This window comes from Dermacentor variabilis, chromosome 2 (genome assembly GCF_050947875.1).
Source record: "Dermacentor variabilis isolate Ectoservices chromosome 2, ASM5094787v1, whole genome shotgun sequence".
Taxonomy (NCBI): Eukaryota; Metazoa; Arthropoda; class Arachnida; order Ixodida; family Ixodidae; genus Dermacentor; species Dermacentor variabilis.
The window spans coordinates 106222251-106238610 of record NC_134569.1 but is presented as its reverse complement, the minus strand read 5'-3'; the positions used below and the strand labels follow the sequence as shown (position 1 = coordinate 106238610).

Genomic DNA, 16360 nt, shown 5'->3' with positions numbered 1-16360 from the left:
TCCTTGATACTTGTGGTTGCATGTGTTTGCGCTGTAACAATTTTTATGTCAAGTATGCACCAACTCGCCCAGAAAGAAGTTTTAATGAAGCACTCTTATTTACCAACTTTGAAATAGCTCATCAGTTTGCGCTGAACTTTCTTCTTTTCAGTGTTTGTAAGGAAGTTGTTTTGGAAGTTAAAAGAAGAAGCTGCCGTTCCCTCACTCAGCTGAGCAGCAGTGCACTGTCATTCAGTGTGGCCGCACTGCCTCGGCATCCTTTTACTGCCGGCGGCATGCCATGTGCGTTATTAGTGGCACGAGCATCAAGTGACACTCTTGTTTTTTGCGCAGCACTATAGATATATCAGAGCATAAGTTTAGTTACAAGTTGAGTTACTGAGGTGTCTGTAATAATTAGAATTAATTAGAAATCACTGATTACCGCACACCAAAACACATAATCGTAGAATTTAGAGACCCGCCGCGTGAGCATGACTTTGGCAAAATTCCTGGAAAAACCCGGAAGTAGAAAGTGGTAGTAATGATATCACTAATGACATCACACACAAGAAGCTGACATGATATTTAACTGGCTAATTAAGTGGAAAACAGTTGCCTGGTATAGATTGAACATCTGCCTAGCAGACCGGATGCGTCTTCACTCCCTCCTTTCTCGTCTGTCCTCTCCCGTCACTCACCTGCTCGGTCACTCGGTCGCTTGCTTGTAACAGCTGCGCGAGCGCTCTCGTTACATGCTATAATAGAGACTTTTTGCGTGTCCGGTATTCCGCCAAGCGTGGGCGGTTTGCCGGTTTAGCGGGGGAGTAAACGTGAGCGGCCAGATTGGTGGCGCCAGCTGGCGGCGCAAAGCCCAACCACACAAACACAAAGCTAATTACTATATTCTTCTTAGCTGCTGGTGTAAATTTTCTACAGTGGCGTAATGGTGTTCACAATTACGTCGCTGCCAAAATTCGCACGAGTAGCGAAGCAGGATATAGTGGGTTACTGCAGTTTTAGCTCTGTGTTTGTATGGTTGAACTCTATGCTACCAGGCGGCTGCACCGCTCTGGCCGCTCACGTTTACGCCTCCGCAAATCCGGCAATCCGCCCAAACCGCTCCCGTTTACCGGAATAGCGGACAAGCTAAAAGTCTCTAATGTCAGCACCGGAGAGGGCGCTTAAGGTGCGCTTCGCGCGCCGCTCGCTATGGGGCTACGTCCCGTCGCTACGCGCTGCACTTCCTCTTCACACTCCCTCGCTCCTCGCCCGCATATCTTGCCCGGGAAAAGACGTTCGCTCGCTTAACCTAAACACCAACACCAAGGTGCGAGTGAGACTAAGAGACACCTAAGTCAAAGATTAGGGTCGCCTACCATCTTCCCTCCAGTGTGCCTGGGGCTTAACACGTTATTCATGGCATCGTTGGAATGTTATTTAAGCTAGTACACTGGAATATGAAACTATGAGCTTTAGAAATACCAGTAAAAGTCCACTTTTGCAATAGTACTGTCCAATTTCATGTGAAAGCGCAATCGCAATAACCGTATGAAAATACATTGCTCCTATGGGACGTTGGCCGGGAAAAGGAAAAGAAGCGTATTACACAGAATTGTATAAACAAGATTTCACTGTATTCCTTTTCTTTTTCTCGATCCTGCTTTGCTCCAGAAAGTGGCGGGGATTCGGTGAACTGGGGCAGTGGACGTGCGGTGACAGCCATCTCGTGGCAACTCTGAAGCTATGGCATTCGCAGGGCTCAAGAAACAGATCAACAAAGCCAATCAGGTGAGACTGATGTGCCCTGCATTCCCTTTGTTGCATGTCTATTGGAGGCTGCGCGACATGCTGCCCGCTCCTTTGAAGCGGTGAAGTCGTAGAGCGCACGTGAAACATGCATTCCATGAAGTACCGACTCCTTTTATAGCGCAGCTTTTAATGGCCCCATAGTGAAAGACACGAATTGACTGTAGTGCACCAAGCAGATGGGATTAACATCTTCCGGTTTCGGTTTTGGGCGCTCGCGTTTTGAATGATAGCTAGCACGTGTTGCGCCGGCTGCGCTAATCGGTACAGCATTTATTTTTCTTTTGGTTCTGCTGCTCAACCGCGCACATTCATAGTACAGAATCGTTTAATATAGTACAAATGATTGCAAACGGTCTTTACAAGACTCCACCGAATCTGTGCCACTTGTAATTTCATGAAGTAGATGCAAGACACCTTGTAAATGAGGAACTGTTTATTTTGCTCTTTATAAATGCTGGTTCTGGGCTTTTTGTGCGTTCATCCAATGTTGTGACACCAAGTAAGCAGCAGTAGTTCTCGTACGAAGCTCCGCCGGGAGGCATCAGCTGTAAAAATTACAACCATCTATCATTTTGGTGAATTAGACCTTATAGGAATACTGCATGTAGAGGCGAAGCGTTCGAAAGTGGTGAATGGGTGGCATTACAAACCAAAGCAATTCGCTTCTGTGTACATATGGCATAGAAAATACTAATCCCATACAATACTGTAAAATATGAAAACATCTGATTTGCAAGCCTTCCCCATTCCTGGTCATTACTTTCTGCACTTTAGGAGAACAAACAGACAGGTGACTGCGCGTTTCCAAAACAACTTGGCCTTAGCCGGCGTGATGGTAAGCTACATACACATAAGTGGCCACAACACAGGCTCTTAGCCAGACGATGCTAGACGTTGGCAGAATTCCTTCTACTCGCACTCAAGATGAATGCATGAGTGCAGGGTCTGTTTTCAGTCATTGAGGAGACAGAATTTTCAAGTTCTTGGTTTTTCAGCTCTCCAGCGTTATTGTTTGCGCGTTCTGCCGGTGCAAGCAACACACTCCAGTGTTATCACTCCTGGCAATCACTCGTTGTGTTTTCGCAAGCATGAGTACCGAAAGAAAGTATATATTGTTGCGAGGCCACAAGAAGAGTTATGAACTTGTTCCCTGAGATTCTGTAGACGCCAAACCTACTTCCTCACCACGACCGAGCTGCTTTTCGCTAACTGTGTCACAACGCCAGGCGCGGTGACCGTAACTCAAAAGTATCCCAAGAAGTAAGTAATGAAATTACAATAATGTTGGGCGTCAGATAATGTGTCACGGGCTTGACCCAGCAAGATTCAGTACATGCGAAACTAACTGTGTCACAAAACTGGTCGTGGCGAGCGTCCCTCAATAATATCCTAAAAGGTAAGGAAATTAATTAAAATAATGTTCGGATTCAGAGAAAACACCAAAACATGTCCCAGTAAGATTCAGTACACACGAAACTAACTGCGTCACATGGCCGAGCTGTTTTTCGCTAACTGCGTCACAATGCCGAGCGCGGCCACTGTGCTTCAAAGGTACCCCAAGAAGTAACGAAATTAGTCACGATAATGTTGGGGGTCAGAGAAAGCGCCATAACTTGTCCCATTAAGATTCAGTACACGCGAAACTAACTGCGTCACAAAGCCGGGAGCGGCGGGTGTGCCCAAAAACTACCGAAAAAAGTTAAAATAATGTTGGGGCTCATAGAAAGCGTTGCAAACATATCTCAGTACGAGTCATTAACTCAAATTAGCTATGCCAGGACGGCGGAGCTGTTTTTCGCTAACTGCGTCACAAGTCTCAGTTCCATTCTGTAAAAGCCTAAATTGCTTGAAATGCGTCGCAGACTGACACAAAATTTCTCACCTTGCCATAGTCCAATAGTGAAGTATCGCCATGTCGAAGTGCACAAAGAAGGCAAGAATATGCCGGGAGCCCAACAAACAGGCTACATCCAAATGAAGCAGGTTGCTGAACAGGCGAACTTCACATGCACAGCCGGCCTCCCTCGTTTCGGTGGTAAGTCTGGCGTACCGCTAGTTTGTTGCTAGGTGACACAAGAAAAATAAATCGCAAAGTATGAATTCATTTATATGCAAAGCTTTTATAACTTTAGCGGGAAATAATTAAAAAAAATAAAACTTCGTCTAGGGGTAATTGGAGATCGCAGGGAGAGGCCTTCGTCCTGCAGTGGTCATAAAATAGGCTGATGATGATGATGTTCATTTCACATCAATTTTTTTTTTCCGATGCTCGTGTCAGCTAACTGATGGGATTAACATTAGGCTAGATGTGTTTCCTAATGCCAGTTTTTGCCGAGTGTCCCCTCTTTTTGAATTGCTTTCTCTACGATAGACGGTTCCTGCGGTGAGCGGCGGCAGCGTAACCGAGTGAACGAGCACAGCAGCGAAACATGAAAGAGAAAAGCATAGTGCCGTCTGGTACTGCGCACCGTGGTGCCACGCGAGACATATTCTGCAAAGATCGCTATGAGATGGTACCAGAGTACTGTGCATCATCTGTTCACATCTTTGTCTTTCTTCGGTCAGTGCTTTTCATCGGCTAACAAATGTTAAACATTATCCTTCGACGCACGGCGCTCTTGCATCTATCAGAAGTTTTTCGAATGTTATCGGTAGTTCTATCCATCAGCTGTTGTCATCATAGCTTTTTGTAATATGATTGTATGCGTGACACGAATTGTGAAGTACTTTCTGGAAGCCGACGCACTTGACCCACAGATCAGACTTTTGACAATCGCTGATTCTGCTCACCACTATCGTTGTGCTCGAGTGTTCTTTGTTTTGCGACGCTTCGCTGTATTTGCAGCGTGTAGATTGTCCGTGCCTGCCTATAAATCGCGAAATGAAAACAGATATATAAATTTTGCATAGGGAGTATCGTAATTGTCGGTGAATTTTTTTTTTTTGCCATTCACACATGGATACAAGTCTGCACAAATGTGCGAAGTCTTTTGACACAGGTTGTCAGGTGTCCAAGTTCTAAACTTTTGTCTGAACTCGTCCGACCCTTGTCTCAATTAACGCATGAAGCACAGAATACAGAACTGCCTCCTGTGATACTAAATGACTGGGCATGTTTCATAGCAAAAAAGGTAATTGTCTTGTTCACTGTCGAGACCACTGTTTTGTTCAGTTAAAGGTTAATTTTGGTGGCATTATTTTCAATCGCGAAAGAACTTATTTGATATGTTTAATTCGGCCCGCCGAGAACGACTTCTGGCCTAGTAGGACAAAGTAGCACTTCCTTTCCTTCTTTCTTTCCTTCTTTCTTTCTTTCTTTCTTTCTTTCTTTCTTTCTTTCTTTCTTTCTTTCTTTCAAGTCACTAAATGACCGAGACACTTCCCAGCCCGTAAAAAGGACTGCGATTTGATCCCAGCAAATGCTACGTTTTCGTTCATTTCTTTCTTCTCTTTTTCGCATCAAAATGTGTTTGTGTGTTTGTGATTTGCTACACATAAATTATCAGTGCTATAGCAAGTATATATGACTCGTCCGTGTCTCTTCTTGTGTCGTCTGTTTGGCGCTTTAGTACTTCAGTAACATGCACCAACTAGCCCAACAAAAAGTTCTGCTTATATATGACTCCGTCGTATTAACAAGGATGTTTAGCTTGTTCTTTTAACAGGATGTAATATTCTTGCACAAGCTAAAGCTGCAGTCATGTAATTACAGAATGTCAGTTAAACCTTAGTTGCTATTTATTTGAAATCGTGTTAACTTAAAAAAAGGAAAGAGAAAAAGAAAATACCCAGATTAATAATAAAAATGATGCGGCATGAGTTTATACTGACAGCCAAGTTCAGAGAGAATTTGTGCATGTTCAGTCATCACCGCTTTCACTGGCTGCTCTATGAAGCGCGGCGCGGATTCACCACAGTGCAGACTGCATTTGGGGTCTACGAATTCTGCCTTCGAATGTGGCTTCACGGAAAAACGCTAAGCATTGCCGCAAAGTGGCATTTAAAGGGAAAAGTTCTTTACAAGGAACATCCGCATTTTCTCTCTCTCTCTCTCTCTCTCACACACACACACACACACACACACACACACACACACACACACACACACACACACACACACACACACACACACACACACACACACACACACGCACGCACGCACGCACGCACGCGCACACACACACACACACACACACACACACACACACACACACACACACACACACACACACACACACACACACACACACACACACACACACACACACACACACACAGACAGACAGACAGACAGACAGAGAGAGAGAGATGCAGGGGGCATAACTAGATGTGTTTATTTTAACTATCATGTTTAACTCGCACTAACTTGGGCTAATCAATTCCACTTTATTCAGTATTCATACACTTGTTTATCGCATTTATTTCTCTTGCAGCAATAGTTATAATTTTTCATCACCGTGCCACAAAAAATGCACACATTGCACAACCTTTGTAGTAGTTGCTTTATGTACTTGTGTAAAGTGCAAGCATGTTTCTTTCAACCTTATCTTTGTGGTTACCACATAGACTCGAAAGTAATGAGATGCAAAAGTAAGTTTAGCAGAGTTAAATGTGCATCTCCATCTTGTAAAATATGTGACTATGGTACACCTAGGTAACTATAGTGAACGCTATACAGTACAGGTAAGCTGTGTAATGTAATGCCATGAAAAAAAAATTACAAACGACCTTAGAAGCAAAACCTCCATGCTACCATTAACAGTGAAAGCTGCTTTTCCCCCTGGCTTTGAGCTACGTGTAAGGTTGCCATAGCATGAAAGTAATCACAGTGCCAAGTCATAGCTACAAGCCATAAAAACACATTGTTGCAATAGGCAAGAGGAGTAGTGCTACTGCTGTTAACAGAGTCATCAAGGATCTACTTCAATGCCCATTTTTGATATTTTTTTCAGTAGTCTTCTTTTTCCATTTTTCGTTTTTCTGCCAACTGCCTCTTATGTTGGACTTTTCATGTTACTTACATTGCAGTATGTCAGCGAAAAGATTGGTGGAGCAGAGGGTACCAAATTCACGGACGAGTACATGGAAATGGAGAGGGTGAGCACACGGATGTACTTTCTTTTTCTTTTTTTGCACAACTTTTCAATTAAGTATGCATGCTGTGTTGATGTGTTGCCACAATAACATCAACTGGCTTTTCTTGCCCGCATATATTTTTTTTATTTTTCTTTCTCCAGAAAATAGACTTGACCAGCGAGTTAGTGGAAGAGCTGATTGTAAAGACAAAAGAATACCTCCAGCCAAATCCAGGTAGTTATTCTATCATTACAGTGTTACGCTACCCTTTTAAGATATGTTAATGGGCTGATTTTCATATTCATTGTCTAAGACGTAATAAAGAATCGTTCATTTGTTTAGCACGTGCCTCTGTATTACTTTCCAAATATTTTACTTGTGGTTGCAGCAAGTCGTTAAGTGCAAGTGAGGAGAGCTGAAGCTGAGCTATCACTCCAAGCTGTGTATGCTGGCCACACTTTAACACACAAACCTTTGGGATGCAAGGCACTACGTCAAGATGTTGAAGTACATTTTGAAGTTTGGTTTTAGCAACAGATGCCCCATTGGAAAGTTCCATGTGCATTCCAATAATTCCTTGTCTTTTCTACAAGGAGCTTACATGATTAAAACAAGAACCAAACAACAAACAAACAAAAAACATGGATGTACTGATGCACCTAGGAAACCTTTTTTAATAGACCACTTAATGCTTAGTCATATAAGGAAGCTTTAGGTGGAAAAAGTGTAAATATCTGTTGCATGCATCAACCTGTGTGAGTGATGCAATGGGTCGTCAGCAAGGGGAATTCACCTATTGTAGAGGTGGCACCAAACTACAGAAGTGTTAATTGTAGAGCTATTAAAAGCACGGATATGCAGGCTGCTTACTATTTCTATTGCACTTATATTTCTGTATTTTCATTTCACGACACCCCTAAAGGCGCTGTAAAATGCGATTAAAATTGTTCATTGGTGCCACTGCAGATTGCAAGGATGGTTGTGTGGCATTCTTTCTGACGGTGCTCAGTTATTTGCACTCTCTTCATAGTAAACTTTCTTGCAGCATCCCGAGCAAAGCTGATGGTAAGCACGAAACTCCGAGGCCCGGGAAAAACTCATGCATATCCTCAGCCGGAGGGAGTGCTCGGAGAATCCATGGCCAAGTATGGCACTGACTTGGGCGAGGAAAGCCCCTTTGGTCAGTATGGCATTGTTGCTCATAGTCTAAGTAACAATAACCAGTACAATGCACTGTCTTGTTTCATTGAGTGGCAGTGTTGGTAACTTTTTCTTTTTATTAACAAAGTTGCCTGGTCAGAGCCCAAAAGGCTTCATTTATAGAAAGAAATCGCTAGGTGAAGATGATGACTGGCTCGGAATTTGCCCTTTTTTAATTGTTCCTACACGTCTTCCTTACTATACTTTAAGCAGATTACCTCATGCAGTGACAAGTTAAGAGTCAGAATGTGCAAAGGGAAAAAAGCCTGATTTCTTAGAATGGTATCACATCTCGAGATATTTTTTGGCCTAGAATACCAGCTCTGATGTACCCAGATGGCTCACTAATAAGTTCTTCTATATATCTTTAGAAGTAGCAACATTTACTGACTATTTACCTCATTAAAAAAGTCACTAAGGCTCCAAGAAAGCAAAGTTGTTATTGAGGTGGCTAAAGACTCCGTAAATCTGGTGACCTTGTAATTAAGCTATCAACACTGTTGTGTAGGGCCCTTCTGTTTTCAGCATGAAAGCTTTAGCATGCTGAATTTACAATTTCTGCAATTCTATAGTAGCCGGGGATTTGCAGCACCAGTGGTGTAGCCAGGAATGTTTTTTGGGTGGGGGCATGCACTTAACCGGAGGACGAGTACCCACCCCCCTCACCCGCTCCTCTCCTGGCTGCACCCCTGGGCAACACTATACATTTGCATTAAAATATCAGGGTGCGCTTATCGGCAAGTTGTGATTTACGCTTACATTGTGGGAAAACACACAGATGTGAAAAAATGAAGTGGCAGACATGAGGTTCTTGTTTATGTAGGACTAAAAAAAACTTGTTCACGCATCACCTACTGCATAAAAACCAAGTAGTGAAGCTAAATTTATTGATAAGGTAACAACAATTATAGAGTGGCATGTAAATATAAAAAAAATGTTTGGAAACATGTACTGTTTTCATGCAACCACTTTGGAATAATCACAAGGATCATTGCTGGGCTGCTTAGTAGTCATGCTGTTGGAGAAAAATTCTGCATCCATGTCTAAATTATACAAATATGTCACACGCACCAGCACATGCAAATTGTCTTTTGAAGTTTAGAGGGTGGCCTATTTACATTCAGTGACACTTGTGACAAGAATTCTCTAGGCTGTGAACATGTTCCAGCTGTTGCCTTACATGCAGAGCTTGAGAACACGGTCATGCTTAATTTTTGCCTTCTCATTGTGGCCTCTAACGTCCCATTCAGGTCAGAGCCTCATCGAAGCTGGAGAGGCACTCAAGCAGCTGGCCGACATCAAATATGCCCTGGAAGATAATGTGAAACAGAACTTTCTTGAGCCCCTTACCCAACTACAGAACAAGGACCTTAAGGATGTTTTGGTGAGTCTTAATGATCTACAAACAGCCCTAATCCAGAAACGCAATTTTACAGCTTGATGTGCCCCACTTCTTCTCACTGTGATACACACATATGGATGCTGGAACTGCATTTTGAAACACTCGCTTTCATGTATATTGCTTTCAGCACAGTGTGTGCTACTTCTGAAGCAACTTCGTAATTGCTGTGGGCAGACGCACTTCTGTCGGCATCATTCTCATAACTATGCCACTATCGAGTGCATCCACAGAGTTTGCCGTTGAGTGCATCATGTCATGTCATAAACTGCATCAATAGAATATAGAAATTGAGGGCACTGATAGAGTCAGTAGCAGAGGCACTGTATGGTCAAGAGGTACCCTTCACTTCAGTTGAAAATCACACTAGGAACCTTGCAACATGAAAGTATGGCAAAAAGTGATTGTTCCAAAATGTGTCCCCAGCTATTTTCATGTGTTGCTCGATGTTGTGCATTAAATTTTTTGGTTAAAATGCAACAAGATGGATTGTTTTGTCTTTTTTGTGGGAGTATGCTTCCCCATTGGATTTCTAAGCTCTCTAGCTGTATCTGTACTACACTATTCGGTGTATGTTTCTTGCAGGCGTGTCTAGCCCTGTCAGCATTTTGCATTGTGCATCATCAGCCTTGAGATACATTTTGCTACAGTGCATTTCATCTTGGATCGCTGTTTGTGTCTATATTGTAGTGACACATTCTTGGTGCCTGTTGTTGTTTTGCAGCATCATCGCAAGAAATTGCAGGGTCGACGTCTGGACTATGACTGCAAAAAGCGAAAACAACTGAAAGGTATACCAATTTGGTCTATGTGCACAGGGAAATTATAGGGTGAAAGCTCTGACAAGGTCTTTTAATGACAGAGAGCATTTTTGGTTCCTACAGTATGCTGGTGTCTGGTTTTCATGGCTACAAATCTCATCACTGATATTTAAACAGGTGTAGGAGTTCTGAACAGTATTTATTAAAATGCACCTGCTTTATAAAAATATAAAAAAAGGTACTCAGTGCACACATTTGCAGCATTGGTTTACTTTCTGTTGTCTGCAGGTGGCCACTTGACAGAAGATGAGATCAAGCTTGCCGAGGACAAATTTGAAGAGTCTTTCAACTTGGCGTCCCTGGGAATGTTTAATCTTTTACAAAATGATGTAAGTGGGACATCACTGTTGCTTTTGTATGGGCAAGTTTAAAGCTGCTTGCAGCCATATGGGCTTATATCCGAGGATGTTACCCGTTTCTAATCAAGAACCTGTCTCCCGCAAAGATAGCCAGGAACTTCGGACATCGCCAGTTCTAACTCTGAAACTTTCTCACAGAGTAATCGAATAAAGAAGTGCGTTGCTTCTTCAGGTACTATGGTCTAAGAGGCCTAGCCTGAAAGGCATTTCAAACAAAGCCACCCAGTCATCATCTATGCAATTGTATATATCATAACTATAGATTTTTCATCTCTGTGCCCAGTACAAAACCTAAACATTCATTCACAAGCTTGCTTTCCCTTGCTCGTGGCTTTCTGTATGATGGGTAGCTATATTTAGGGTCCATCTGGAAACAAATGGCCACTGTGAGCTGCACATCAAGTTTGTGCCTAAAACAAAGCTGTAACCATCTTATGTGTGTGGAAAATATGTGGAATGTGTGATAGAATGTGCAAAAAAGTTGCCAATATCGCTTGTTTTGCATGAGAAGCAGTGAGGCTTGGGGTCATATTCTTGGTCTTTCACTTTCGGGGATAATCTCATTTCTGGGTGACATATAATCCTGTGCAGCATCTGATAGGAGTGATGGCCATCCTGTCTGCTGGCTTATCCAGTGAATATGCACTGCAAGTGGTATCTTTGAAAGTGATGGAACAGTAAGACGACTCTACTGCACTACTTCTTTACGAGGAGGAGCAAAGGGTTTCGAGGTGTGGACAGAGAGCTGACGGGATCGACGTCTAACGCAGCAGAAAGAGTTGTTTGTTGCAAAAGGAAGTTCATCATGATGATATTTGACAGGGTAAAAAAACATTGCGCTTTGCTCATGGAGGCTTATAGCTTCAAATGTAGCAGAAATGATAACGAAAAGTCTTTCGGCCTCTTCTTTATAACTCAGCTGATGCAGAATGCTTGTTGCAATGTGGCAGTCAGTTTCCAAGGCAGTGTATTTCTTTATATACAATAAAAATTTGAATACAGTCAAACCTCAATAAAATGAACTTCAATGTAATGAAATGCACGATGTAACTATTTTCATTTCCCGATCTTAGTTGCATTGAAAACTATATCTTTTTTCGTGATTTAACGAAGTAATTTCATAACATGGTTTCAATTTAGCAAAGTTTTCGGCCATATTAACTGTGTACTTGGTACCTGTATGGCTAGTAAATCAAGCAAAAAGCTATACAAATGTCTACCAAGGCAGAAGATATTTGAAGCGTCCTTCCGCATGAAAAGGTTGAGCTGAAAAAACGCCGTCAAATCACATGCGCCGGCAAGCCGTAGGTATAAAGCACCGCTGTGCCATTTGTCGCGTTGGTAAACAACTTGCAGATGCTGCAAGGCACGTGGTAGCCCGCAGCGCTTGGAGAAGCACAAGAGCTGATGATTCCTTCTGCACAAGAGTGATAAGGAGGGATTGAATGCGTGCCTATCTACCTTCTCCTCCTAGCATGTGCGCGTGCGTCCATGCGCAGGCCATGCACCGTACCTTGGAGATCATCTCTCCATGGCAAGTGCAAAGTACAAGCCGAGACGTTTCGTGACTCGATGCACATTGTGTTTCCACGCTTCTGGTGTTGGCGGTCGCATAATCTCGAGTTTCCAGTACATGGTGCAAAGCGCTCGCTTGCTTCGTGATAGCGAGTTCATAATGTTTCCCTGAGCACGCGTGACACCGATAAAAATACAAACCTTACTTCATGTAGTTGTCTGTGACTTTTTTCTTTTCTTGTTCGGGATGAATATGCATATCTTCTTAAAGTTTTGTTTTTAATTTGTGGGTGCCGGCTGTGGGCAATAAGCACGGTCAGCCATGGCGTCCAAGATATCTGGAGACGCGCTACGCAACACACCCAAATCTCGAATGCTGTGAGCCACATCAATGCATGGCTCTCAGTGCAATCTGCACTATTATGGCCCAACTTTCTTGCAAATTGTTTATAAGTTACTATTCACCAGGAATGCTCTGGAAATTCGTGAAGTTGTTTATAACCTTAAAACCTCGAATTACTTAAATTTGCAATTTAATGAAGTTTTTCGCTGCAAGCACAACTTTGTTATATCAAAGTTCGACTGAATTTGCCTAATAGTGTTTCATTGTGCTACAGTGGTGAATGCTACAGGAGTAATTCAAGGTTGGCTGAAATTTTTACTAGGTAAATGAGCAGGAGCAGCACTATATAATGTTTGGCAATGTAAAATTATCCTTCTTCAATATTCCCGTTGCGACGCAGAGCGTTGCATGCATGTAGAACTGTTCCAGCTACCATGGTGGTGATCTGCGTGTCGGCAGTTGTGGAACAGCAGTGTAAAATCATATTTTTAAAGAATGTTGACCCAGCTGTCTAGATGCAGTGTGGGACGCAGTAATGAATGAACCGAGCACACGCACTCATCCAATTTAGAAAATCAGTCCTGTGCAGCCTGTGACTGCAAACTGGTTCCTTCTACCTCAAGGGGAATGGGAACTGCCAAAATAATGGTGGCAGCACGAAAACATGCACAGCGCAAGCCTGATAGAGCTCCAAGCATTTGTAGTGTGTAAGTTGTTGCCTTACATGCAGCAAAGATTTTGTAAGGCAGCAACTAAGCTTTATTATGGGACTAACCCATTTCCATTATGTCTGTGCTAATGATGCCCAATTATTACCTTTAGAGCGTGTATTCCTGAAGTACAGCTTGGCTGCTGTTTTTCACAGATTTGTATCGATGCTGCAACACTCTGCAGCGACCAGTCAAAGATATTATTAGTTTCTTATGTGTAGCAGGTTTAATTTTAATAGTAAAAGTAAGAACTTGTAAACCTTGAACAACCCTTGTAGAGTTGCAGTTTGCCAGGATTTTGGCAAAAAGAAATGTTATTGGTTAAATTATAGAAATTTAGAATGTAAAGCAACTCTTTTATTTCATATTTCACACAGGTCGAGCAAATCTCTCAGCTTCATGCCCTTGCTGAAGCCTTCTGTGAATATCATCAGCAGTGTGCAGAAGTGCTCCAGGGCCTTACTGAACGGTTGCTCGAACAGTAAGTTTTGCTTCAGTGAAGCCTTTCCTGCTTGTTGGATAGCTCACCAGCACTTCTGAGGAGACCAGCAGTTTACGACTTCGCTCAGCGCAGTGCAAACTTGTGAAAAGATGAAGGCAAGACAGTGTAGGTTGGTAAAATGAGACATGTATTTTATATGTTGCATCTGCTGCAAAAATTTATTACTTGTACTTTATAATATCATTTCCGATACAACCTCAGGATTTCATTATTTTGCTGATCAGGAAAGCCTCCACAGTATGCAATTGTAATATAAACTTATTTTGTGTGCCCCTGTAGCACGCCTTTCTGCATATACAAGATGCAGTGCCATTCCTGTGCTGAAATGTGTATGTGTGTTTTTCAGAATGCCTCAAGCTGCCAAATGAACTGTTTTCTGTTACATTGACCCTCGTAGCCTATAGGTGTCGCTTTGCTATGTAAAAATTCCTTAATCACTTCTCCCTGCATGTAAAAACTGAACTCTCCTCATTTCGGCCGCAGTACATCAATTCCTATTGTCTGCTGTCTCTCTCTTATGCAGGAAAGCTGAGGCAGCAGGGCGTGATCGCGAGCCATACGAACCCAAGAAGCTGTCTGATCTCAACCTCACAGCGATTCACGATGACATCTCGCCCATGGTCGAGTCAGGTGGGGGCTACTTCAATGGCGAGCCCCAGCAAAACTCCCTCTTCTTCTCCTCAGCCCCAACTGGTAAGACTGGTGGTGGCAGTTATAGACGCAGCTCAGAAGGCTCACACAGCTCCGATGGCAGCCGCTCATCCGCGCTGCCCATCTTTTCCATCCTTTCTGCTGCTGGAACTGCAGGACATGTACTCTATAAGTGGCTAAACCTGCTTTCTGTCCACACCTTTTGCCTTTTCACTTACTCCTCTACACCTAGCATATACTGTGGAGTACACTTGTTGTTATTGCATCTAGAATTTGCTGTAGTTTGTATTTACAATAGCACCCACCCAAAAGTGCATGTTGAGTGGACAGTCACTAAGGAGAGGCGACATTCAGGCTTGAACTTTCACTATTCCAGCTGCATATCCCCAAGATGTGCCAACGCATACTAGCTGAGGCACATTGCTATGCTATCTGCTCCTTTAAGTTTTTGACACCTTTGAAGACTCAATGTTTCTACTTGCATCATCCTTCAGCAGGCGTCTCCTGATTTGTTAAATTTAACCAGCACTACCGCTGCTAAAGGGTCGAATATTGGTCTAGTCAATACATCTTCGTAAGGTTTGAACCAGCACAAAAAGCTCGACATACATGAGAAAAATGGTGCTCATGTTACTACACTAGGCTGAAGTGGAGTAAACAATCAAAATAGGAACTAAAGATTCAATCCTTTCACATTCTAGTCATACATTCGAACGTGGTCAGCTGATCAGCTAGTATGTGGTCAGTTGTTTCAAGCTTTTCAAGGTTGCAACTGGAGCATTCCTGTCTTCTCCAAGCCAATCCTAGCTGTAGTGCCACATCTACCTACCATCACTAGTTAAAAGATGACAATTACTAAAAAGCACCTTAAACTGATCTCCAATACAGGGCTCGCAACATATACACATCACACATTATTCCATTTAGGGGGCCTTCTTTGAACCAAGTGCCAGTCATTACACTATTAAACAACATCGCACATTGCAAAAGTTTCTTAAGTGAGCATAATAACATTGCAGAAGCGTGTGAGAACGCACTTTGTTTGTGAGCTCTCTGGATAGGCATAGACGTCACGCACTTGAGAAACAAGGTAAGCCATTGGCAATAAACAGAAAAGGTTCTGCAGACTTAGTATTGCCTCTTGCACTTTTTGGGAATATCACTCGCACTAGTAACTCGTTGCACTCAAATTTTAGCATGCTGTGTTCGGTTCAGTTCAGTTTATTATTCTTTAAATACAATGAATGGGTAAAAGGCAATATACAGACGAGCACTAGGCTACCTGCTGTGCTCTAGCATACGACCTAGTTGCAGATGCAGTCAGCTAAGTTTGTATTGACCATGTGTGTGTAGCGCATGTGCTGGCTGTAAATGTGTCCACGTGCCTGTTTTATACTTTTTCTTTGCTGCCGTTGCCACATAGAATTTAGAAGTGCTAGCCTTCTTACCCTTACCAATCTGTTCATTGCATGAGCACTCGGCTGCATGTGGTTTGCGACAGATATCTATTGACATCATTCAATAGTGCACAAGTTACAATCCTGGATCTATTTGCATTCACTATGAGTTAACATTGCTTGTGCATGCGTATTAGTATATATATACATATGTACACACTCTGTTTCTTTCTTCTTAAACAGACAGGCTTTTATCACCTTTGTTAGAGGAGCCGTGTAAGTTTTTTGGTACGTATCTAGTTTTAAGGAATGTAAATAAGGGAGTATATATTCTTCAGGCCTTTTTGGTGTTCACAAACAGCAACCCCAGAAGGCTTCCACTTTGGTAGTCTGAAACCAGCTTGCCAAATTTAGAAAGCAAGGAACAGTGTAATGTGATCCCACTGGTTTACCTCAACTGGGCCCTCCAGGTGTCCCCACTTTTGTCTTGCAGTTAATCATAGTTCTGAGAATCAGCTTTGCATCAAACTGTACAAAAAAGAAGGTACAGTCACAAGCAAAAGTTTGGAGACAAACGATGGCATGGAAAAAAAAAA

The 16360-nt window shown here is 42.6% G+C and overlaps 2 protein-coding genes across 11 annotated transcripts in view; one reads left to right on the top strand and one right to left on the bottom strand.

Moving 5' to 3' along the window:
• EndoA (SH3 domain containing GRB2 like, endophilin-A) overlaps nucleotides 1-16360 on the top strand; it is a 112334-nt gene that overhangs the window by 80692 nt on the left and 15282 nt on the right. For 5 of the 10 annotated variants that reach the window (XM_075681615.1, XM_075681614.1, XM_075681611.1 and 2 more), the window contains exons 3-11: nucleotides 1654-1770; nucleotides 6820-6888; nucleotides 7029-7101; nucleotides 7913-8047; nucleotides 9318-9451; nucleotides 10191-10257; nucleotides 10516-10616; nucleotides 13592-13695; nucleotides 14240-14409. In XM_075681615.1, coding sequence (XP_075537730.1) covers nucleotides 1726-1770; nucleotides 6820-6888; nucleotides 7029-7101; nucleotides 7913-8047; nucleotides 9318-9451; nucleotides 10191-10257; nucleotides 10516-10616; nucleotides 13592-13695; nucleotides 14240-14409 — 898 coding nt within the window. In that variant the 5' untranslated portion in view covers nucleotides 1654-1725. Of the gene's footprint in view, nucleotides 1-1653; nucleotides 1771-6819; nucleotides 6889-7028; nucleotides 7102-7912; nucleotides 8048-9317; nucleotides 9452-10190; nucleotides 10258-10515; nucleotides 10617-13591; nucleotides 13696-14239; nucleotides 14410-16007; nucleotides 16053-16360 lie in introns of all 10 variants that reach the window. The other 5 variants (XM_075681617.1, XM_075681616.1, XM_075681612.1 and 2 more) reach the window with 3 other exon arrangements.
• Nucleotides 14385-16360, bottom strand: part of abo (de-etiolated protein 1 abo) — a 39114-nt gene continuing 37138 nt past the window's right edge. Inside the window, exon 6 of the mRNA XM_075681607.1 lies at nucleotides 14385-14517. Coding sequence (XP_075537722.1) covers nucleotides 14475-14517 — 43 coding nt within the window. The 3' untranslated portion in view covers nucleotides 14385-14474. The remainder of the gene's footprint in view (nucleotides 14518-16360) is intronic.